Source organism: Rattus norvegicus, chromosome 10 (assembly GCF_021556685.1).
Source record: "Rattus norvegicus strain SHRSP/BbbUtx chromosome 10, alternate assembly SHRSP_T2T, whole genome shotgun sequence".
Taxonomy (NCBI): Eukaryota; Metazoa; Chordata; class Mammalia; order Rodentia; family Muridae; genus Rattus; species Rattus norvegicus.
In genome coordinates this window covers 112,037,484-112,062,737 of record NC_141543.1, presented here as the reverse complement: position 1 = coordinate 112,062,737, position 25,254 = coordinate 112,037,484, and the positions used below count along the sequence as shown (strand labels likewise).

General features: G+C 44.2%; 1 protein-coding gene across 2 annotated transcripts in view; it reads left to right on the top strand.

Moving 5' to 3' along the window:
* The window catches only part of Nploc4 (NPL4 homolog, ubiquitin recognition factor), a 55,527-nt gene that overhangs the window by 5,773 nt on the left and 24,500 nt on the right, over positions 1–25,254 (top strand). Inside the window, 9 exon segments of one of the 2 annotated variants that reach the window (NM_080577.2) lie at positions 3,647–3,759; positions 11,906–12,082; positions 14,398–14,446; positions 15,148–15,242; positions 17,047–17,170; positions 17,526–17,705; positions 20,168–20,254; positions 22,206–22,277; positions 23,026–23,152. In NM_080577.2, the coding sequence (NP_542144.1) occupies positions 3,647–3,759; positions 11,906–12,082; positions 14,398–14,446; positions 15,148–15,242; positions 17,047–17,170; positions 17,526–17,705; positions 20,168–20,254; positions 22,206–22,277; positions 23,026–23,152 (1,024 nt within the window). 2 annotated transcript variants of the gene reach the window in all.

Sequence of the window (25,254 nt, the reverse complement as noted above, 5' to 3'; positions counted from 1 at the left end):
GGTGTTGGTATCTGATTCCAGGTCTTCTGCAATAGGATGAGGTGTTTAATTTCTCTAAAAAAGAACTAGGGAGGGGTCCTAATCTGAACATCTGAACAGCTTACCCATCTCTCCAGCCCTGCCTCTCCCTGATCTTTTTTATTTTTTAAATGATTTATTTATCTACTTTATATGAGTACACTGTGTCTTCAGACACAGCAGAAGAGGGCATCAGATCCCATTACAGATGGTTATGAGCCACCATGTGGTTGCTGGGAATTGAACTCAGGACCTCTGGAAGAGCAGTCAGTGCTCTTAACCACTAAGCCATCTCTCCAGCCCTAAATGTTTTACTTTTAATGTATGGATGTTTAATGTATGGACGTTTTGCTTGCATGTGTTGCCAGGTCTGTAGTCATTTGCCTGCACGGTTGTTTATTACATAGAACAGTGGAATTCTGGCAGTTTTGTCATATTTAGGTTTGTGGATTAGTATATGAGTAGCACATACCTATGTCTAGTACCTGTGGAGACCAGAAGAGGGGTCAGATCCCCTTGGAATTGTGTTATAGACTGTTATGAACTGCTACATAAGTTTGGAATTGAACCTTGGTCCTTTAGAAGAGCAGCCTTTGCTCTTAGCCACTAAGTCATCTCTTCAGGCTACCCCTCCCTAGTTCTTTTTTTTTAGATTTATTTATTTATTATTTATAAGTACACTATAGCTGTCTTCAGACACACCAGAAGAGGGCATTGGATCCAATTACAGATGGTTGTAAGCCACCATGTGGTTGCTGGGATTTGAACTCAGGACCTCTGGAAGAACAGTCAGGGCTCTTAACCACTGAGCCATCTCTCCAGCCCCCTAGTTCTTTTTTAGAGAAATTAAAGCCACGTGTTTATGACTCTGTCTGTACAGGGAGTAATGGAGAGAGCTGAGTCAGCCCTGAGGAGAATAACTTTTGTCTCATACTTTGTATCCTAGGCCAGTAAATTGTGGCCCTCTTATTTTGTCTTTGTCAATATGGAAGTAATGTAATTCCCAACTCACTTTGCTGCATTTTATAGCTAAGTACACAGTGTTCTTTTTTTTTTAACATATTATTTATTTATTTATTAGTACACTGTATCTGTCTTCAGACACACCAGAAGAGGGCATCAGCTCCCATTACAGAGCCACCATGTGGTTTCTGGGAATTGAATTCAGGACCTCTGGAAGAGCAGTCAGTGCTCTTAACCACTGAGCCCATAGTGTTATTCTTTTTTTTTTTTTTTTTTTCCTTTTCTTTTTTTTCGGAGCTGGGGACCGAACCCAGGGCCTTGCACTTGCTAGGCAAGCGCTCTACCACTAAGCTAAATCCCCAACCCCCGCATAGTGTTATTCTTGAAGCAGCTTTTGGTGAGGTATTTCAAATGTCAGAGACAATCTTACTGATACTCTTGCTACATTTCTTCCCATCTCAAACACAATGGCATTTCCAAAGAAACCTCACCATGTTTACCTGGGAAACCTTACCATGTCTGCCTGGGAAACTGTTTGTCATTAGAGTTTTATTTCGTGCTTCAGTGCTTTTTGAAAATTATCTGGAAGGCATTTTAATTGTGCATCATTCTCACTCATATATAAGAAGTAAAACTTTAGTGAAATTAAAGGGATAGGATCCAAACTGCATTCTGTTTACAGGGTTGAACCCTGCCGAGTTAGCGTCTCTGCAGGTCCTGTCCCAAAAGGTCCTCCTCTGCCAGTGTCCAGAGACACTGACTCCCAGCACCCAGGCTGCTCTCTCCATGTAACTGGCAGAACTCAGCATCCAACTTCTCCCTTTTCCATCACTCATTAATTGGCTTGTTTGGTGGGTATAGCAAGTTATGCCATTGGGAGTGACAAGTTCACACAAGCCTAGGTGGATTGTCGGTTTGCACACACATTGGGCCTATAAGACCATGTGGTTTACAAGTATATCCATATTCAAGATGGTCTTATGTATCCATTTTTAATTTACTTTTTTTTTTATTGGACAGTGTGTTATGGATGTGGTTCTCTGCTATCAAATGCAGATTTACATCTACGGTATTACGTGTTCTTTTTCCTCTTCTGTTACATATTTCATTCTACTACATTTTTCATTCCATATTAAGAATTGCATTGCTGTGAAACATGTCTTCAGAACATTTTCATTATGTATGTCTGAAATCTGTTCTCCTTCAAACAACAGCTTCCCTGAAGCCCTGGTCACCACCATTCCGTTTTCTCTTCCCACTAAGTGTTGAGTTCCACTATTTCAGATGTCTCTTGTAAGTGGAGCTATACTGTGTGTGTAGGGTTAAAATCCCAATAAATGGTCTTTAAAACAGCCTCTTTCTACCTTATAAACTTGCTTGGAAAGCAGATCTTGAGCCCTGTAAATGTTGTTTGAGCAAGATGGCCTGTGCTAAGTAAGCGACCTTTTTTATATATGGCTTTATGCTCTGAAAATAATGTTGGCATGTGTCACTGGTGAGATGGTTTATGTTGAAAACAACTCACAGACCAGCACTTGGGAGGTGCAGGTAGTAGGATCAGGAGTTCAAGGCCAGCTTTAGCTGCATTCTGAGTTTGAAGCTAGCCAGAGCCATTCGAGATCTGTGCCACTGCCATCTCTACCCTAGCCAGAAAAGAAGATGACAGCAACTTATGGAATCTTAGTGATTGGTTCATTTGAGACTATTCATTTCAAGGTCTCATTGATGGGTTTTCAGAGCCCAGAACCTCCAGAGTCCCACATGGAGTACTTAATATCTGTTGAGTTAAATGATTAATAGGTCCCATAGCACACGTGATTTGATGATCTACCTCCCTTCCTGCTTATCTGTTTTTCCTTCCTTTCTCCCTTTCATTCCCCCCCCCCCCCCCCCCCAGGGCTGGGGACCGAACTCAGGACCTTGCGCTTCCTAGGTAAAGGCTCTACCACTGAGCCAAATCCCCAACCCCTCTCCCTTTCATTGTTTTGTGTCAGGTTGTCAGGGTCTCATGCATTTAGTCCAGTCTTGCTGGGTAGCTGAGACTAGCCTTGAACTCTATACTCCGTTTGCATCTTCCCAGCGCTGGAATCACAGGAGTGTGCCACTGTGCCCAGCTGACTTTTCGTTTTAAAAATCTTTTACACTTATTTATGTATTGGGGTGGATGGTTCATGCCGTGGTATACATGTGGCGGTCAGAGAACAACTTGCAAGAGTCAATTCTCTTGTCCTACTATGGGTCCAGTATCAGATTTTGGTCATAAGGCTTGGCAGCAGGCACTAGCGGTTGAGACTCTTACTTGCTGCAGCTGGCTTTTCCACTGGTAGCATCATTCTGCACTCCATTTTCTCTCTACTGGTAGGTTTATGATGGGAATTGGGTTTTCAGTATTGTTTCAAAAGTAGCAATTAACTTACACAGTGGCCTTGACTCTGGCTGGTTCCACCTTTTTTTATTATTTATACAGGATCTTTGGCTTCTTGTGGACCACTTACTGAATTGTCACTGGTGTGATCAATACAGTTTTTCCTGAGTGAAACGACAAGGGATGCATACTCTGATGAGCACTGTCTAACATTACTAATTGTTCTTCCTGTGGTCTTGGCACCTTCTGGCATTTGATACTTGGATGTTTCATTACATTTCTGTTGTTTGGGGCTTGTAGGTTGCAAAGGAGTTTGGCTTCCAAAACAACGGCTTCTCGGTTTACATCAATAGAAACAAGACTGGAGAGATAACAGCATCGTCCAGCAAATCCCTGCATTTGCTAAAAATCAAGTAAGTGTCCAGCTGGTGGGAGACAGGCAGGAGGAGGAGGTGGATGGAGTGCCCTGACTGACTGAGGCTGTCTGGACTTTCTTTTACCTCTGGATACTATTTCTGTGGCTCTGCTCACTGCTCACATACAGGGGATTGTGTCCCATGGCTGGTGTACAACAGTCATGCGAGGCCAGCAGTTACTACTGAGCAGGTTTGACTGTGGAATTCTGGTTATAGTCTTGGGTCCATATCTGCAGTAGGGCCAACGTCTTGTCTGGAGGAGGGGACATAGAGCACAGCTGTTTGGGAAAGATGCCATCATGACAGCCCTGCTTACTAAGAAGATAGGTGAGCTACGGTGGCCGTTCTCACTTGCATGCCAGTGGGACTTTGACAAAGGCCCCTCCCTCCTGCCTGTGGTCATGGTGTCCTGGGTCATGCAGCTCTTTGTGAGTGCAGAGGAGTGTGGTCGCAACAAGGATGAAGCCTGCAGAGTTGAAAATGTTTGCTCTGTGGCTTTTTATAGAGCAGCTTGTTCACCCTTCTATAAACTGGGTACCTGCATTCAGCAGTCTTTTATTTTCCATGTATTTATCTCATGTGTATGAGTGTTTTACCTACATGTGTGGCTCAGTCTGCAGGTGTTTGACTGCACACCTGTTCACTAGACAGAATAGAAAGCTATTCTGACAGTTCTCACTTTTTGAGTTTATAGATGAGGATGTGTGGGGAACAGTATGTAATAATGGTGTACACTGTTCAAAGACGTGTTTGTCTATCCCTTTCACCAGCTTGTGCCTTTCCTTATTGTTACTTGTGACCATTTCCAACAGGGTAGCTGAGGTCATATTTTCTTTGAGATTTCTTTAGAAAAAGAAAATATATAGCCAGCATACACCTTTAATCCCAGCACATGGGAGACAGAGGCTGGCAGTTCTTTGTGAGTTCGAGGCCAGTCTGGTCTACATAGTGAGATCCAGGATAGCCAGGGCTACATAGTGAGACCCTGTCTCAGAACAACAATAACAACAACAATTTATTACATCTCATTTGTATATGTGTGTTCATGTGCACACATATGTGCATGCTCTTGAGTGAAGCGGTCAGAGGTCAACTTGGGGAAAATAATTCTCTCCTTTGGGTCCTGGGGGCTTGTTAGTAGACACCGTCATCCACTGAGTCCTCTCACCAGCTCCCCGAATCAAGTCATTTCTCAGTGTTACGGAAGTTTTGAGTTTATGTTGCCATTCATTCTCTGCTCGTGAGCCTTGGGAAGCTTCTTTGCCTCACTGGGCCTTGTCATCCTTGTAACAGCAGTACCTTTGCCGTGTGGATGTATGGTACCTGCATATGCTAAGGTACAGTAAGCATTAAAACAGTGGCTGTGGCTTTTTTTGATAGAAATTTGTATTTGTATGAGTGTATGTTTTTGTGGCTGCGAGCCTGTTGGAGGTGGTTGTGAGCTGTCTGATGTGAGGTGCTGGCAGTTAGCTCACGTCCTCTAGAGGAGCAGGAGGTTCAACTGCTGAGCCATCCTTCCAGCCTAGAGTGTAGCTTTTCTGGTTGGTGTTGGTGCGCAGGATTGCATTTAAGTCTCCACAGAGGCTGGGCAAGTGTTCAGCTGCCAAGCTAAAGTGTAGTTTGTTTGTTTTTGAGACAGGGTTTTCCTGCCACTCAAATTAGCCTTGAACTCAGTGTTCTGCCCCTTCCTCCTAAGTGCTGGTATGACATAAAACTGTTCTCATGAGTAGATAAGGAAAGAATGTCACAAACTGGACATACTCGGAACTGGGAGGCATGATGATTGCAAATTTGAGGCCACCCTGGGTTATAGATCAAGGCCTTGTCTTTTTTGTTTCTTTTTCTTTTTCCTTTTTTCTTTTTTTCGGAGCTGGGGACCAAACCCAGGGCCTTGCGCTTGCTAGGCAAGCGCTCTACCACTGAGCTAAATCCCCAACCCCAAGGCCTTGTCTTAAAGAAGAGAAAGCAGGTACGAAGAGAACAGTTTTCAGATAAACCACGTGGACTGCTTTGCTGCTGTGTGGTAACAAGGAGAGAGAACAGAAGGCATCCATCCGGAACACCTCTCAAGGCTACAGTCGACAGCATCTTTTGTTGTTGTCTTATTGTGCCCTCCTCCTTGCTCTGGACTCTCTGTATCATCCAGGCTGGCCCGAAATCTCACCCTGCCTCCTCCATGCTGGGACTAGAAACCTGTGCTACTCTGACTGGGTTTAGGTTATATGTTTTATCTTTATTGTCTTAGAGGTTGAAGATCCAGGTGCCATCAGGCTATGACATATTTCTTGTTGGGTTATTCTGTCCTCATATGGCCTCTGTGTCTAGAGAACACACCATAAGACCATTGGAACTGAAAATAATTAAAACTTTATTTTACTTGTGTTTTTAAGACTGTTGTTTATTTATTTATTTATTTTTGTCGAAACTGTAGATCTTACTCTTCTCTCTTGTAGTTTCATTATTGTTTCTCAATAATGAAATCTGTTATTCCTTTTTATAGGGTGTGTGCGTGCGTGCGTGTGTGCGTGTGTGTGTGTGCTGTGCTTTTCCTGTTTCTTTTGGCTGCTGTTAGGATCCATTTGTGACTGACAGTGTGATTCATTGGCAGAGTGCTTGTCTAGCATGCCTGATTCTCTGGGTTATTCTCAGCTCCCCTTTATTCCGAGAACACATTGTCCTAGGGCTCTGTAGTTTTCTGTTGAATTTGCCTGGGTGTTTTGCTTGGTTAGTTTGTTTGTACTTAATGTATGCTCTATTTGTAGATTTTATTCCAACAAACATACTTTTCACTTCTTTGCTGGCCTTGAACATAACACTAATCCTCCTGCCTCAGCCTTTTGAGATCTGGAATTAGAGATGTGAGGCCCAGCTTATATTTTCACTTTAAAATATTTTATTTGAGCCAGACATGGTAGCATATTCTTTTATTTCCAGATGTAGATAGAGAGACCCTGTTTTGAACCTCCCTTCACAAATATATATACATATATTTTATGTGTATATACACAAATATATATTTTTCTGTATTTAGCTCCATGGTAGAACATGTGCTTATATTTGTGAGACCCTGGGTTCGATCCCCAGCAATATCACCACTAAAAAGAAACATTTTACCCCCCCCCCCCCCACACACACACATACACGAATGATTCTTTTTGAATTTTGACTGGAAAAATTTTTTTTTTCTTTTTTTCGGAGCTGGGGACCGAACCCAGGGCCTTGTGCTTGCTAGGCAAGCGCTCTACCACTGAGCTAAATCCCCAACCCCGACTGGAAATTATTTTAAAAAAAACTCCAACATAGAACTAAAAGAAGACAGGTGAAGTATTTTATTTTGGATTTTCAGAACCCACGCATAAGCCAAGAACAGGTGCAAATAACAACAATAATAGTGGAGTACTAGTGGCATGAGTGGTGTGGGCCTTTGATTTCAGCACTCAGGGTGCAGAGGCAGGTGGGTCACGGCTGGTTTGGTCTGTACTGCAAGTGCCAGGCTGGCCTGGTCACACAGCAAGAACCCATCTTTAAAGTGAATAAATGCATAGGGCTGTATGGTGGGTGGCTCAGCCAGGAAGAGTGAGGTCAGCAAGCCTGACAGATAAGCTGAGTTCAGTCTCTGGGGCATACATAGAAGAGACCTGGTGCGTGTGCTATGCAGATACAGGCACACACACAATAAAACAAGTAAATACTAACATTAAGATCATAAATATACATAAAAAGTGGCACAAAAAGTTTGTATATAATTATTGGGATTGGGGACTCAGCTCAATGGTGGATGGACATGTGCCTAGCATGTGTGAAACCCTGGAAAAAGTCCAGATTTATGGGAGCTGTGATGTTTTGGTATGAGCATTCTGTGTTGGTCACCCTTCCATTACTGTGACAAAATAAATACCTGAGAACAAAAGATTATTTTGGTTTAGTTTCAGTGACTCCATTGCCTTTGGAGTGGTAAAACAGACATTGTGGGAGCAAAGCCATTCATCCCGGCAGATAAGATGCAGTAGAGCTGCAGACGGACGGACAGGGAACAAAACATAAAACTGAGAATGGTCTCCTTACCATGCAGCAGCGCGGACTTTACTCACACTTCTTTCTCCTAAATCTTTACTAATTGTAAGCCAGTTCTCCTTGACCAACCTCCACTCTTCTTCCTACAGTCTGATAACTACCATGCAATTTTCAACTTCTGTGACATAAGCTGTGTGTGTGTGTGTGTGTGTGTGTGTGTGTGTGTGTGTGTGTGTGTGTGTGTGTGATTTATTTGGAGATGATATCTCTACATAGTCCTGGCTGTCTTTCCTGTATTGACCAAGCAGGTCTCAAATGCAGAGAGATCCACCTGCCTTTGCCTCCCAAGTGCTGGAATTAAAAGTGTGCACGACCACATCTCGCCTCTGAGAGAAACTTTTCAAGTTTTGGAATATTTTAAACATAAATGAAAGTAAGCAGAGTGAATCAAGGGATTCATAGTTTGGGGTGGATTGAATGATAGCCAACCACCCTTGTCTCACCTGAGCTAGCATCCCCCTCCACTTCTGTTTTTATTAAATGAAACTTGTTATGAATCCTGTGGTGACACTGTATGTCTTGAGCCATTGTTCTCTTGTGTGCTCCAACACACACGATCTTGAGAGACTGAGGCAGGAGGATTGTTTGTTTGAGACTCTCCTTTCCACCCACCGTGTAGGTTACATTCAAAGCTGCTTGTTTTGCTTTGTATTCTGTGCTTTCCATGATGAATGTGGAGACCTGATTGGTCTGCATGACTGCTGGTTGTTACACTCTTGCTTGGGAGTATAGGGTGTTTGTTTTTACTTTTCAAATAGTTTTATTTGTTAAGTTGGAATTATGCTTCAGACTACAGGTGCCTGTACCGCTTTGACTTTTAAATATCCTATTTTTTTTCTCTGTATTGGTATCAACTTGCAGTATTGTTAGAAACAATGGGCAAGCACTCTACCCCTGAACTGAATGCCCAGGTCTCTTCTCATTTTTTTTTTTCTTTTTAAAGTATAGAACAGAGTTTATTCAGGCCATGGGGAGGGGAGTTAAGAGAAAGGCGGGGGGGGGGGGGGGGAGGAAGGAGAAGGAGGAAGGAAGAGGAGGAGAAGGAGAAGGAGGAGAGTGAAAGAGTAGAGGAGTAAAGGCCGGTCATGAGCAGGTGGAGAGAGAGAGAGGGGAGGGGAATGGGGAGAGAGTGGGGAAAGAGGGTAAGGAAGCAGGAACCAGAGGAGGAAACAAAAGCTCTTCTCGTTTTTAAACTTTTTATATTGAGACAGTCTTTCTGTGTTGCCCAGGCTAGCTTTAGACTTGCCTTCTGTCTGCTGAGTACCTAATTTACAGGTCTGAACCACTAGACTTAAGTAAAGCATTATTTGACTTCCTTTCATATAGGGGCTGTTGATGTCTAGCACTTCAAAGTGCCAGGCTGCTCCTAGCTTTTTCCTGGAAGCTTTCTGTTCCATTCTCTGGAGTTTGTGTTTGTGTCTAGTAACTCCAGCATTTGAGTTGTAGGCTTGCCTCTCTCTCAGCCCTTACTCTGTCTACTCTTTTGCTTGTATGAATTTATCTCCCTTGTAATTTTTGGTTTTTATTGGGGGAAGTGTGGCTTCCAAGAGGATCTGTTTGGTCCAAGTTGGTTTTAGTGGCATTTTAGTGAGCACAAGGGGGTGCTGTGGAGCTGCATCCCTTTCTGGTCTTGGTCTTCCAGATCCCGGAAGCAGCCTGGGTTTCACTCATAGGCATGCGCCTGACTAGAGTCTTAGAGGTGACTTTTCTCTGCAGGGCATCTGATGGAAGTACTCAGTTTCTTCTTGGTTCTAATTCTCAGTTCCTCAGTTCTCTCAGTTCTGACTTCTTGAGTCATCTGGGTTTTTAATGGTTTTTGAATACATTCTCATATTATCCAAGCTGGCTTTGCACTTGATGTCTAGGTAAGGCTGACCTTGAATTTGTAAGACTTGCTTTTACCGTCCCAAGTGCTGGGATAGCAGGTGTGCACCATCAAGTCTGGCTAATCCTTTGGTTTGATGCAGGAGTTTCAGGCTCAGTAGTCTAAGGTGGGCAGGGAGCTCAAAGACTCATCTGCTGCCCAGTGAACACCGCAGTCTCTGAGCTTCAAGTTCCTGATCCTGGCCTTAGCCAAGGGACAGCGGCTGTGTTCTCCACTATTCTTACTGACGTCACTGTGAGCGTTTAAAGCCCTGGGTATTTTTTACCTTTAGAGCTCAGCAGTGCTTTTACAGTGTATTTGTTAAAATTGATCCAGTGTCTGAGCCAAGGACTTTATAGTTAGAGGATGTTTAGAAATATTTAATCCAGTGCTAGAAGCAGAAGTTCTGGCTACAGTTTGGCAGCTTTATTGCCTATGGATTACGGAGGGAGACGGAGTCGAGAGCAGCTCTTGTGCTCCTGGTCGACTGCAGTGCTTGTACTTGCAGTCATTGCTCTTCTTCCTTTGCGGTTCAGCACTGGGCCACTTGTTCTTTCTTTCCTGTATGTCCTGTTGACAGCGGCTGAACGTTTGCCAAGTGATCTGTCACCTCCTGTCTTCAAAGGCTGGGTGATTTAGTGCCACAAGACACCTCTGGTCAGGCATGACCACAATGGTTCTGTGAACAGCTTTGAAGAAACGTTCTTTAGCCATAAGTCATGCCAAGTTACAGCGGAGCAAGTAGAATTGAGGCAGCTCTTGGGAAGCAGGCCTTCTGCAGTCTTGGGACAGAGGAAGGCTGTGCCAGGAAGTCTGCCCTATCAGAGCAGAAGTGTTGGCGTTTGCTTGTGCCTATGGGTATGCTCTTCCCAGTGGCAGAAACCAGCAGAATTGCCCCTTTAGTGTGGTGACTCCTGTCCCTGGGGAATGTTAAGCCAGATGTAGTAGTACACATCTGTAATCCTAATACCCAGTAAGAGGCAGAAGGATTTTGAGTGTGAGGGCAGCCCAGGCTGCATAGTGAGATGTGGGGTTTTGTGGGTTGTTTTTTTGTTTTTTTTTTTTTTTGGTTTTTTTTTTTGGTTCTTTTTTTCGGAGCTGGGGACCGAACCCAGGGCCTTGCGCTTCCTAGGTAAGCGCTCTACCACTGAGCTAAATCCCCAGCCCCAATAATCCAGTGTTTTAATTAGGATTTTTATTGCTGTGATAAAACACCACTACCAAAAGCAGCTTGAGGAGGAGGAAAGGGCTGATTTGGCATATATATCCTGGGTCATAGTCATCAAGGGAGAGCAAGCAGTGCAGGAATTGAAGTACAAATTGAGCCATGGAGGAACACTCATTCTTCATGACTTATTCAGCCTGCTTTCTTAAACACCCTAGGACCACCTGACCAGGAGGTGGTACTACCAACAGTGGGCCGGACCCTCCCATATCAATTGCTAATTAAGAGACTGCCCACAGGATTACCTATAGGCAGTTGTGCCAAGGCTGTTTTCAGTTGTGCTTCTCTGTTGTATCACTTTAGCTAGTGTCACGGTGACCAGACAACCAACCAAACCAAACCAAACCAAACCAAAAAACCGCCAACCAGGACAGTCAGGATTATACCTGGAAACTTGTTGATTTGAGCCCTGTAGATGAGAAGACCAAGATGTGAAATATTTTGTAAATCCTTGGTTGTGTCATCCATGTCTGGATACTTGTGAATCAGTATCACCTCATCCAGTCTAGGCACTTGTATATGAGCCACATAGATGGATGGAGAACTGAACATGGCCTGGGAGTGTATGGGTTAGATAGATTGCTATGGATGGAGAGCTCAACTCAGGCCAGAGGGGCAAAAGGCAGAGAAGGAGCAGGAGGCTGTCTGTCATTCAGGCTCAGGTGACTACAAAGCTGTGTTAACATGCAGTCAGATGGCTGGGTGTGCTTCATAGCTTTTAAAGGAAAGAGAAGTTAAATTACAGAGGATGTGCGCTGATGTGTATAACGCCAGGAAACAAAGAATTCTGTTGTCCTAAAATCAGGAAGTTCTCTGTGTATCCTTTAAATGTAGCATTTGTCCTTTGAAGCTGTCAGGGTCCGTCCACACCAAATTTTGTGGTTTAGATTTGGGGGAGTACGGTGTTGTGACATTTGAGGGAGTATGGTGTTGTGATGTTTGGGGGAGTATGGCATTGTGACATTCTGTCCTTCGAACAGGCATGGCGATTTGTTGTTCCTGTTCCCCTCAAGCCTTGCTGGACCCTCATCTGAAATGGAAACATCGACCTCAGTAGGGTTAAAGGCCTTTGGTGCTCCTCACGTGGTTGAAGATGAGATTGATCAATACCTCAGCAAGCAGGATGGGAAGATTTATAGGAGCCGAGACCCACAGTTGTAAGTGCTCCATACGGCTCCTGCCAGTGAAACCTTTGATGGATCAATAAAGGAAATATTTAAGAGCTGAGCGTAGTGGCTTTAGTAATCTAAGCCCTTAAGGGCAAAAGCAGGAGAACTATTGCAAGTTCAAGGTCAGCCTGGTTTACATAGTGAGCTCAGGCTATCTCGTGCAACCCTGTCTCAAAAAAAAAAAAAAAAAATTTAGGCATGTTCCATGTTAGTAAGTATTTGCTAAACGTGAAAAAAATCTGAGTTTGGCCATCTAGTATCACATAATTTTTTTTTCTTTTTTTTCCGGAGCTGGTGACCGAACCCAGGGCCTTGAGCTTGCTAGGCAAGTGCTCTACCACTGAACTAAATCCCCAACCCCTAGTAGATTAATCTTTAACATAGATTCCACATAAAATGTTTAGGAGTATGTGAATGCTAAGAAATTCAAAAGGTGTCTAGAGACCTATTTTGATGTCTCTTGAGATGCATGTTTCCTTGCACCAGCAGAGGTAAGAGTACAAGATAGTAAAAGTTGATTGTTTACCAGTATAAGAGCTGGCTCTGACCTCTTAGGAGCAATAGAATGACTGCTAGGAGAATATCCTGGACACCAGCTACCAGTGCATACCCTCCAGTTAATCTGATCCCAGATCTACTCTGTGGATGTTCATTTGTACCAGGCTATGTAAAATGCTAGTGCGTGTGCATTCCTTTATTTTAGATTTTTTGGCAACTCTTTTTAAAGAAACCAGTTAGGGACTGGCAAGATAGCTCTGTATTTGAGAGTGCTTGCTGTTCTTGCAGAGGATTCGGGTTTGATTCTCGGCATCAACATGGTGGTTTACAGTTGTCTGGCCTCTGTGCTAGGCACGTAGTATGAAGGCTTGCACAGAGGCAAAGCACCCATACACATAAAACTAAAAATAAACAGGGAGACCAGTTAGAAACATCCTGATTTACACTCTGATGTGAAATTATGTACGTGTGACTGCTTGTCTCTGCAGTAGATCTTTTGTAAGTGTCTGACTATGTAACTGCAGTAAGGTGCTGACACTGGGATACTAGTTCTGAGTGCTACATCAGCAACTGTTAAGTCAGACGGAATAGCCAGAAATGCCGCTCGGCTGCAGAGGGCGGCCTCTGAGCCGACTTCTATTGGTGTTTCTTCCCAGGGATTCACTATAATCTGGACTTTCATGGTTCTTAGAGCCTGCTCACATATATGTTAATTCTGCTCTTCAGAAATAAGCCTGCCTCCTAGCGATTGAGGAAACACGAAGATGACCTCTTTCTTTTCCTTTCTATTTTATTTTGTTTTGTTTGAGACTGGGTTTCCTCTGTGTAGCCTGGCTATCCTATAACTTGTTCTGAAGACCAGGCAGGCTTCAAACTCAGAGTTCCGACTACCTCTGCCTCCCCAAGGCTGGGATCAAAGGCTTGTGCCATCACTGCCCAGCTTTTCTCTCTCCCTCTCTCCCTCCCTCCTCCTTTCTCTCCCTGTCCCTCCCCCCCTTCTCTTTCTCTTTCTCTCTCTTTTTTTTTTTTTTTTTTTTTTTTTTTTTGGTTCTTTTTTTTCGGAGCTGGGGACCGAACCCAGGGCCTTGCGCTTCCTAGGTAAGCGCTCTACCACTGAGCTAAATCCCCAGCCCCTCTCTTTCTCTCTCTTAAATATTACTTTATGTATTTGATTACACTTGCTTTTGTCAGACACACCAGAAGAGAACATCAGATCCCATTACAGATGGTTGTGAGCCACCCTTTGGTTGCTGGGAATTGAACTCAGGACTCTGGAAGAACAGTCAGTGCTCTTAACTGTTGAGCCATCTCTCCATCTCCCCAGCTTTTTCTTAACATTTTCAACATGTTATTTTTCATTCTGGAGATTGAATACAGCCTCATGTGTTTTTTATTTTTTAGCTGATGTCCTGTGAAGCAGTTAACATCGATGAAGCTGTGGTTTTGATGTGTTGGTCAGGGTTTTCACTTTCCTTTTTCTTTATTACCCTTCCCACCCACCCCATTCCTTCTTTTCCCTCTACCCCTTTCTTGTCCTCTTTTGTGACAGCCTCTTCCTGTGTAGTCCTGTCAGCCAGTCTGGTCTTGAACTTGCTGGAGTCTTCTTGCCTCTGTGTCCTGAATACTGGGATTTAGGTTTAGGGATCCATCATGTAGTTTTCTCTGGTACATACCAGAATAAACAACTGCTATACTGGGAACATTTGTTTGTGGACCATCAACAGCAATAGCAATAATATTGGGAAGTAGCAACAGAGAGTGACCTTTTGCCCCTGTGCTTTTCTTCTGCCCTGTGCACTCTGCAGATGCCGCCATGGTCCCTTGGGCAAGTGTGTGCATTGTGTCCCACTGGAGGTAAGTGTGCAGAGCAGGTTTTGGCTGGGCAGTGTGGTTGACTGCTGCTGAAAGAGCTGTCTAAGCATTTTCTTGTCCTAAACTTGGGTGTTACGGCTTTTTAAAGATTTTCTCTATTTATTGTCTTGGGCCTTTTATTCCCAGTAGTACAAAGAATCTGAGACTTATTTATGGGAGAGACCTTTTAGGGGGATTGTGAATGGCTGAGGCATTTGTGTTGCTGTGATGAAGGGGTATACACAGTTGCCTTCCTAGATAATTCTTCTCTGACACATAGCTGGGCCTCTCAGTTCCTGCTTGTGATGTTTTTGATTTACTGTGTCTGTCTGAATCTTAGGTCTCCTGTTGCTCCTGTCTGTCTCTCTGTCTGTCTCTGTCTGTGTGTGTGTGTGTGTGTGTGTGTGTGTGTGTGTACTGCCTCAGAGGTATAAGTCCTCTGTCACTAAGCTATATCCTCAGACATTTTGTGACTTTGCAAAATCTTCTTAGAACATTTATGTTTAATAGAAGTTCATTTTATCTCAAAAAATGTGACTAGCACAGAAAAAAACTTGATTCTGACCTTGAACTAGTGAAGACCCAGCTTAGCCTCCTTTATTGTCTCTGTGCCTTCTGGTCTGATCCCCTGCACAGTAAGATTCAGAAGCCCCATGTATCCTGACAGACCCGTGACCATTCATTTTCTGTGTATGGTTTGGCAGCCATTTGATGAAGACTATCTGAACCACTTGGAGCCTCCTGTGAAGCACATGTCCTTCCATGCCTACATCCGGAAGCTGACTGGAGGGGCTGACAAGTAAGTGTCCTCTGTGTGCATTTCTGATGATTATGGTTTATAGTCATGGAGCATGGAAAAGGGAAGCAGTGCAGTGTAGAAAACAGTGAAATCTCGAATGTTGCCTATTCTAGAGGCACGGAAGACCTGGCACATGTCCTGCTGTCACCTCAGTGCTCAGAGAGGTAAACAAGATACACAGCTGTGGCAGAGACAGCTGCTCCCCAGGGCTCTCCCTGTTTGTCAGCTTTACTTTTACAACTTTAATGGGGCCCACCCTTGTGGGTTGCCTTCTGGTACCAGAGGGGCTCTAGTGAACAGATTTGGTCAGGCAGGGCAGTATAAGCAGCCTCCTCTTTCCTGAATGCTGGTGGCAGCAGTGGCCAGAAAGGTGAATGAAGGCAACAGGTATTATTTAGTTTTCTTAAGACAGGCCTCGCTGATGAGAGGACGGCTCTAAGTTCAAGTTAGCAGTTGTTTTGTTGTTAAAAATGATTGCCTGATTTTAGCTTTTCTCAGAATCCAAAATGACTTTTTAATTTTATTTATTTATGTACTTGTTTATTTATTTGAGCCAGAATTTCTCTGTGTAGTCCTGGCTGTCTTAGAATTCACTTAGTAGACCAGACTGGGGTCAAACTCAGAGATCTATCTGCCTCTGCCTCCCCAGTTCTGTGATTAAAGGAGTGGGCTACCACCACTGCTAAGGCAAGGTGATCTTAACTCATCTCAAACTAGCCATTCACAGCATGTAAGTATTTTGGATCATCATCAACACCAACAACATAAATTTTTTTTTTCTTTTCTTTTTTTTCAGAGCTGGGGACTGAACCCAGGGCCTTGCGCTTGCTAGACAAGCGCTCTACCACTGAGCTAAATCCCCAACCCCATAAAATTTTTATTTACAAAAAAATCACATGGTACAACAAATATGTATAATTTTTGGTCAATTATTTCTTTTTTTTTTATTCATTTATTATATGAGTACACTGTAGCTGTCTTCAGACACACCAGAAGAGGGCATTGAGTCTCTTTACAGATGGGTGTGAGCCACCATGTGGTTGCTGGGAATTGAACTCAGGACCTCTGGAGGAGCAGTGGGGGCTCTTAACTACTGAGCCATCTCTCCAGCCTTGGTCAATTATTTCTTAATAAAGCTGGGGGGAGGGCAAGAAAGAAAATGGAGGTGGGTGAAATGATCCCATTGTTAGATAAAGGTACTTGCTGTCAAGTTAAGTTCAATCTCTGGCTATGACCCACGTGGTAGAAGGAAAGAAACAACTGCTATAAGTCGACCTTTGACCTCTGCATGTGAATGCACACAAATACACATGCACACTAAAGAAATAAAACAATTGTTATCAAGCCAGAATGTGGAATGGACCATTCTGTGGTTGAGAAAACTGATAGCACTTACACAGAATTACCATAGGTCAGGGGTAGGCTGGGCGATCCCATAGATAATCTAGGATGATGCTTTTTCCGTAGTAGGCAGAGTGACTATGTGACTGCTCTGTATCCTAAGGAGGTTTTTCCTAAGAATAAGCGTCTGATACAAATGAGTAAATACTGGACTAATATTGTCATCAGTCACTCACAAGCTGTACTTTCTCTTGGTGGCACGAGTTAGCTAATAGGTTTCCAACAGTGCCCCTGAAAATCATGGGTGTAGAAAGTGGGGAACTGTGAACTTCTACTAGAATGGCTTTAGTGCATCGTCCTCAGAAGCGCTATCCAGTGGATGTATGCTGGCTCACATGCCCTTTCATCTCCTGCCTGCCTCCCATTACTGTTATGTTTACCTCAGTCATTTGTTTTCCCTCAGGGGGAAGTTCGTTGCCCTGGAGAACATCAGCTGCAAGATTAAGTCAGGATGTGAGGGACACCTCCCTTGGCCAAATGGTATCTGTACCAAATGCCAGCCTAGTGCCATCACATTGAACAGACAGGTAAGCAGCCTTCAGGGGCTTAAACTCCAGTACACATGTGAGGCAAGTCGGTGATCTACCACTGGCAATGTGTGTGAATTGCACCTCTAAGCTGTGTAGCTGAGAACTAGGGCTGGGTCCAAGCTGAAATAAAACAAAACAGGGCTAGGAGTACATGGCTCAGTGCTCTTAACCATGCCTGCAGGAAGAGTGCAGCTATACACTCAAGCAAAATACTCCTACACATAAAAACAGAGCTATGTAAATTAAGAAAACAACTAGAGAATGCTTTTACTAGATTGGTTCTTGAAAAACAGCATTGTTTCTGATGGGATATTTGCATTTACACTTTTGTTAACCTTTGTTAACTCCACAGAAATATAGACATGTGGACAACATTATGTTTGAGAATCACACTGTTGCTGACCGTTTCCTTGACTTCTGGAGAAAGACAGGAAACCAACATTTCGGGTACTTATATGGACGGTACACAGAGCACAAAGACATTCCCCTTGGCATCAGGGCTGAAGTGGCTGCAATTTATGAGCCTCCTCAGGTACATAAGTGAGGGCCTGTGTGTTAGAAGGTCTGGACTGTTTGTAAGTGCTGTGAAGCACCCTTTCTGATGGCCTCTTTCTCATTTGGTTTTTTTCCCCACAGCTTTTCTATCTCTCTTTTTTTTTTTTTTCTTTTTCCTTTTTTTCAGAGCTGGGGATTGAACCCAGGGCCTTGCGCTTGCTAGGCAAGTGCTCTACCACTGATCTAAATTCCCAATCCCAGCTTTTCTATCTCTTAATGTACTACTCTCTTGGGCATGCGCACATTACACACGTGTATGTGATAATTATTTCAAAAATGATTGGAGAGTAAGATCTCAGCCCCTAGGGCTGGCCTTAGCATTCACAAAGTTGAGGGTTCAATCCCTTCCATTTTATAATGTGTGTGGTGCATATGCCTGTAGTCCCAGCATCGGAGAGATGAAGGCAAGAAGATCCGAAGTTTAAGATAGTTGGGCAGTGGCAGTGCACACCTTTAATCTCAGCACCCAGGAGGCAGAAGCAGTGGGTTTGATGCCAACCTGCTCTACAGAGCTAGTTCTGGGACAGCCAGGGCTACACATAAAAACCCAATAACCCTATGTCCAAAAAAAAAAAAAGGAACTTCAAGATCATCCTTAGCTACCTAGCAAGTTGGAAGCCAGCTTAGCATATATGAGACTTTGAACGGAATAAAACAAGTTTGACTTCTGAAAGGAAACATATATAGGGACAGAAATCAGCCTTTTCTTTTCTTCTTTAAAGTGTATTTGTGTCTCTAGGTCTGTGTGTGTGTGTACATGACACAGTGCGTGAGTGGAGGTCAGGAAACTCCTGCCATCAGCTCTCTCTCCACCACATGGGTTCCAGGAACCTGGCTCATCCAGGAACCTGGCTCAGGTCACCAGACCTGGGGCACACCTCACCCTCACCAGTCACGCCTTTTCACTTCATTATTCTAGTCACTTTGCACCTCTCACTCTGCTGGCTTCTTAGATCATCTGACCCAGGGCCCCATGTTACCCTGGGGCACATTTCAGGGTCTGCAGACATGACAGTAGGAGCACAGTATATGGCTTCTGCAGAAGCTTGTGTCATCCCTGCCTTTGTTACAAGGATTTTCTATGCATGCCACCCCACTTTGACATTTTGGCATTTTTATAGAGATGTGTGAGATTGTAGAAGTCTTTTCTGTTGCTTTCTTTACAAAGATGTGGTCAATGGTAACTGAGACCCTACAGAGAAACCACTCATTCTGTCAGAACTTGGATTGTGGAGTGCTCTCTGATTCAAGTGCTAACACAGAGCCTCAGCTCAGTTTTGTAGATCTCTCTCATGGAGTGGAGCAGTTACAATAGAATTATTTTAAGGGGGTGGGGGAGATGGAGAGATGACTCAGTGGTTAAGAGCACTGACTGCTTTTCCAGAGGTCCTGAGTTCAAATCCCAGCAACCACATGGTGGCTCACAACCATCTGTGATTAAGTCTGGTGCCCTCTTCTGACGTATTTGAAGATAGCTACAGTGTATTTATATATAATAAATAAATAAATAAATCTTTTTTTTTTTTAAGAGTTTATAACTGAAGCCCAGTGTGGGTCCTCTCCCCTTAGATTCCAGCATCTGGGAGGCCAAGGTAGGAGATTGAAGGTTAAGGTCAGCCGTGCTTCATTGTAAATCTGAGTCCAGACTCAATTAAAAACTGAGACACTGTCTTTAAAAAAAAGGCAGGATGTGGCAGCACCAGTGGTCCTAACACTAAGGAGATAGAGTTAGGGGATCATTGCAGACTTGAGGCCAGCTTAGTCTATACAGTGACTTTGAGGCCAGACATAGCCACATAACAACGGGCTATCTTAAAAATCCTCCCTGCCTCCCCTCCTCCCAAAACCAAAAAACCATACAGATCCATGTTTTGGTGGAAAGAATAGAAACTTGTGGCATTCTGACTTATCATTGTATTAATGTCCCCATGTTGTGGGTCCCAGAGGCTGAAATCCTTGACCTCTTAAGACCGTGTACCCATTCCAAGTCAGCTCTTGCCACCTTGTTATTGGGTAAGTATTTATCTTTGCCCCCGAGGTTGGTATATGACCTATGTTCTCAAAGGATTCGTGTTTTCTATCTGGTGAATCCAGCAAACATAAAGTCTGTTGACTCAGTGTCTTGTCTGTAGAACCAACTGTCGTCTTTACAGTGGCAGGGCATACACCAAAGTGGTTCTGAAATGTCTGCCTGCCAGCCAGGCTGTCTAGAGCAGAATTACCTACTCATGGAGGTTCTGAAAGCAGCTCCATTCCCCAGGTGAAGGCAGCTTTCAGGCAAGCAGCAGAGGCAGCCTTCCTTTGGGCCCCTTTGTGTTTGTAGCTGTAGATATCTTGAGCAGTGTTGAAACTGGTGGGTGGAAGTGTAGAAGAGGGGGTAGAGGAACCATTCTTCCCAGGTTTCCCTTCTAACTGTTTCCTATCTGTGGTTCCATGCAGATTGGTACACAGAACAGCCTGGAGCTTCTGGAAGATCCAAAAGCTGAGGTGGTTGACGAGATTGCCTCCAAACTTGGCCTGAGGAAGGTATGAGGCCTCTGTCAGCCAGGTGACCTTTAGGGGAAGCCTGAGCTCCATGCTGGGGAAATCCAGACAGATGGAGTGGCTAAGTCTGCTCTGGGACCAACCCCTTAGCTGACAAGATCAAGTGTGGGTTTGGCCCCTTTGGAGCCTCAGTTGTGCTCATTGGTGCTTTGATGGTTCCCTGACTTGGAGTGACGTGAGAACATCTCAAGTATAAATACAAAGTTGAGTGTTAGGCACACATGTGTTAACCCTGTCATCACCTCTCCCCACCTACACTCTGCTCATTGAGGCAGGATGATCAAGAGTTCAAGGCTAGCTTGGTACATAGAGCAAGACTTTATTATTTTTAAAGACCCAGTAGGTATGAGGACATAGCTTTTCACCTTGGTAGCTGTAGTTCCTAAAGACAGCTGCCACTTTGCACTTTATCGGAGAATTTGCTACTCAATGGCTTGCTTTACTTGGTGCTAGTATTCTTTCTGGTCAGCATTGGGCTTCTGTATATAATATAGGTCTCTGACCCTGCAGTTATCTTGGTCTCTGGGACAGTTAGCAGATAAGAGAGAGTCCTTTTAGTCCATTGCTGTGGTTTGTTTCACAACCTTGACAAAGTGTCCTAGGAATGGTAGGTTGTGGTTTTTGTTTTAAAGACATGTCATTTTGTAGCTCACACTGGTCTAAACTTAAATCCTCCTGCCTCAGCCTCCCACTGTGAGGATTACAGACTTTTGCTACCATCCCTGCCTTGTTAGGGTACAGGCTCATTGAACCATGAGTTTGAACACATTGCAGAAGTTCAGTATTGCTAACCATGTAAGTTTTGTCCTTTATTTAAACAGAGAGGAATGACCTGTGTGGAACACTCCATCTTCCCTCTCTGTAGGTAGACAGGAAGACCTAGAAACATGACTGGGAAAGTCACAGCATGGTTTCTTTTACCTTGTCGAGGTAGAAATACCCTTCAGGTTGTGGAGCTAGCATCTCAGTGTTGGTCATACTCTAGTGCAAATTCCGGAAGTTCTTTTCAGGGGAAAAAGTGGCCCAGTGTTAGACTGTGTGTTGCTGATTTATGCTTTGTAACATCATAGCCATGTAAAATAAAATCTAAAGTTGTGTAAGTTACTTTCTCAAAACCTTCGCTCCTTGCTGCTTTTCCCTCGGCCTGGTTTGGACTGAATGTTTCCTCTGCACTTGCTTTCTGTGGTACCATCCTTTTTGGTTTGTGCTATCTGAGCTTTGTTAGAGAAGTAGTGACCCATAGTGTACCAGACTTATGTGTAGATGGTGGTTTGATGAGCTGAGTCTCAGGCTTGTGGAGAGAGTGGTGGCCATCTGTCCGTTTTCCCAAGGGTGGAAGTGGTGGTTGCTTTGTTTGTCTTCTAGTTCCAGTCTGACAGCCTCTCACTGTGCTGATGCTGAGTGGAGGTGAGCAGAGATAGAATACAGGGGCTGCACAGCTCGTGAACTGTAGGATTGGCCGTTAGGGAGCCCCGGTGTTACAGCTTTAGAGCACAGGCCCTCAGCTGTGGCAAGCCAATACCTCTGTTGTAACACTCCTTTCATCTTCGATGCCTCTGTCAAGAGACACTGTTTCTTCCTTGTGGAAGACCCACCCCAGGAAACCATACTGCTCACTTCTTGTCTGTCTTCTTTTTGGAGCATAAACTCCTTGCCTCATCCTGTTGGTCTCAATCACAAATGTTCTGACTTCTAATAAAGTACAGGCTTGAGTGGTCTAAGCAGAGTCTGTTTGACAGATGAATGTTTGTCATCACAGCACCAGCAGAAGGTGCTGGCTCCTCACTGGCAGCAGGGCTGAGGAACTGTGCTCTCAGCTGTACTTGGCTCAGGAGCTGGAAGGGTTGTCTGAAGGGCACTGCTTTTATGCTCCCTGTACAGAAGCCATCTGTTGTATGGAGATACTCAAAAGATGCTTTCCTTTTCCATTAAGGTTGGATGGATATTCACGGACCTTGTCTCAGAAGATACCCGAAAGGGTACAGTCCGATACAGTCGGAATAAGGTGAGACGGAGACAGGAATGTGGCTTGGCCTGAAACCTCACTCAGGTAGTGCTGACTTGGACCTCTCAGTCTCTGCACAGCTTGCAGATAACTTTGAAGACAGTCTTGTTAGTCAAGGCTCACCCTGCTGAATGTCCAGCAGAGCAGATCCCACTCATCTCCACTTGAGGCCTATGGGAGTGGTGCCCAAGGCTTTCTGCCCTCCTACTTTGGTTGGGTTTTTACAGGTGTCCCTGCTAGCTAGGAATTGCAGGTATTTGTCTCAGTGTGATTTTTGAGGCATTGTAGCTTGCTTGCTTGCTTGCTTGCTTATTTATTTATTTATTTATTTATTTATTTATTTATTTATTTAAGGATCTCAGCCTTACTGTCCTGACACTCACTAGATAGACCAAGTTGGCCTCAAACTCACAGAAATCCACTTCTATTTGCTCTTAAGTTATTGGCATTAGAAGCTCTTCTTCTTCTTCTTCTTCTTTTTTTAAAAAATAATTATATTTGTTGTGCCTGTGTGCACACATGTGCCATAGCACACAAGTGGAGGTCAGAGAACAGCTTGTAGTTGTTTCTCTTCTTCCATCGTCAGGGAACTACTAGGGATTAAATTCAGGTCAGTCAGTCTTAGCGGCAACCATCTTTACCTGGTGAGTCATTCTGCTGGCTCAACTCTTAATATTTTCTTCAGAAGAAATAGAAGCTTGTTTTGACACATGCTGTAAAATTTGATGTACCGCCTCTCTTGGCTTAGGACACCTATTTCCTGAGTTCAGAAGAATGCATCACTGCAGGAGACTTTCAAAACAAGCACCCCAACATTTGCCGGCTCTCTCCGGATGGTCATTTTGGATCCAAGTTTGTTACTGCAGTGGCCACAGGTATAAATGGGGCAGAAATGTCACATACTACTGCCCATTAATGTGTTTATTCTTCCTTGCAGCAGCTTTTCATCCCCAACTTTGTTATGATAAGCTTCCTCTTGTGTGTGTGTGTGTGTGTGTGTGTGTGTGTGTGTGTGTGTGTGTGTGTGTGTTAGTTTTTTCAAGACAGAGTTTCTCTGTGTAGCTCTGGCTGTCCTGGAACTTGCTTTGTAAACCAGGCTGGCCTTCAATTCAGGCTGAACTTGAACTGCCTGCCTCTGCTTCTCAGGTGCTGGGGTTAGATGTGTGTGTGTGTCACTAGTGCCTGGGGTTAGATGTGTGTGTGTGTCACTAGTGCCTGGGGTTAGATGTGTGTGTGTGTCACTAGTGCCTGGGGTTAGATGTGTGTGTGTGTCACTAGTGCCTGGGGTTAGGTGTGTGTGTGTCACTAGTGCCTGGGGTTAGACGTGTGTGTGTGTCACTAGTGCCTGGGGTTAGATGTGTGTGTGTCACTAGTGCCTGGGGTTAGATGTGTGTGTGTGTCACTAGTGCCTGGGGTTAGATGTGTGTGTGTGTCACTAGTGCCTGGGGTTAGATGTGTGTGTGTGTCACTAGTGCCTGGGGTTAGATGTGTGTGTGTGTCACTAGTGCCTGGGGTTAGATGTGTGTGTGTGTCACTAGTGCCTGGGGTTAGATGTGTGTGTGTGTGTCACTAGTGCCTGGGGTTAGATGTGTGTGTGTGTCACTAGTGCCTGGGGTTAGATGTGTGTGTGTGTGTCACTAGTGCCTGGCACAATGTACTTCTTAATACACTTTGAACACACAGATTCTTCCTTTTGTTTTATGGTAAAAATTCTGGGTTTAGCATCACCTACGGACTGGGGCCAAGTCAGGGCTTCTCCATGGCTATCCTCAGGTTTAGTGTTCTCATCACAAGCCTAGGGTAACTCTTTTTAGCAACTAGAAATAACTGTAAAAAGAGAGACTTTGTTTTCAGGATTCATGTACATTTGACATAAGAATGTGGCTGCCATCCTCAAAACATTTCCTCTCTCTTTTTTTTTTTCTTTATTTATTTAATGTATATGAGTACACTGTTGCTCTCTTCAGACACACCAGAAGAGGGCACCGGATCCCATTACAGATGGCTTCGAGAGATGGCTGGAAGAGCAGTCAGTACCCTTAACCACTGAGCCATTTCTCCAGCCCCCCCCCCCCTTTTTTAAAGATTTATTTATTTTATGTATATGAATGCTCTGTGTACACCTGCATGCCAGAAGAGGGCATCAGATCCCATGACAGATGGCTGTGAGCCACCATGTGGTTGCTGGGAATTGAACTCAGGACCTCTGAAAGAGCGGTCCATGCTCTTACCGCTGAGCCATCTCTCCAGCCCCTACTTTCTGGTTCTTATAATAGTGTCCCTGCCAGTTCACACACAGTCTGCACTCATGCTCCTAGTTCACACTTCCTTCCTCGTGGCCCTTTGAGAATCCATACTAATCCATACTGCCTTAATACAGGGACCTAGGTCAGCTCCCTGCTGTCAGTGGGTTTCTGTTTCAAGAGACTCAGGTTTTTTAAGCCTTGCTAAAGGGTAGTAAGCTTGCCTTTTCCTAAGAGGTTATGGCCTCTTTAGATTGAGAAGTATCACCCCCTTTTTGAGTGAACGTCCTTTGAGGAGTGAGAGGCCCTGGTGGTATGTTTGTTCTGTTTGTATGTTGTATGTAATCTGTTTGCATGTTGATGATGGGAGCATGCTAGTTATTGCACATACAGATTGGTGACATACCGTCCTACAGTTTTGCTGGAGTTGAGTGTTATCGGGAGTGAGTGGAGGTTTTGGTTAGGATTAAGGACCCCAGAGAGTCCTTCCTTGTGAGTAGATAGGACAGACGGCACTGACACAATGACAGATGTCAGGCAACTTGTGTGGGCAGGATACACATGGGGTTTGACAGCATATCCGACATAACCATATCCCGATGGTTAGGGTGATGGCCCCTGGGATGCTTCATGCTTTATCTTGTTGCTTCCTTCACAATTTTGTGGTCCTGGAGACCTCACATGTATGTGTGCTTTTGTGGTGTTTTATGAAGTAACATTGATCCTAACTTTGG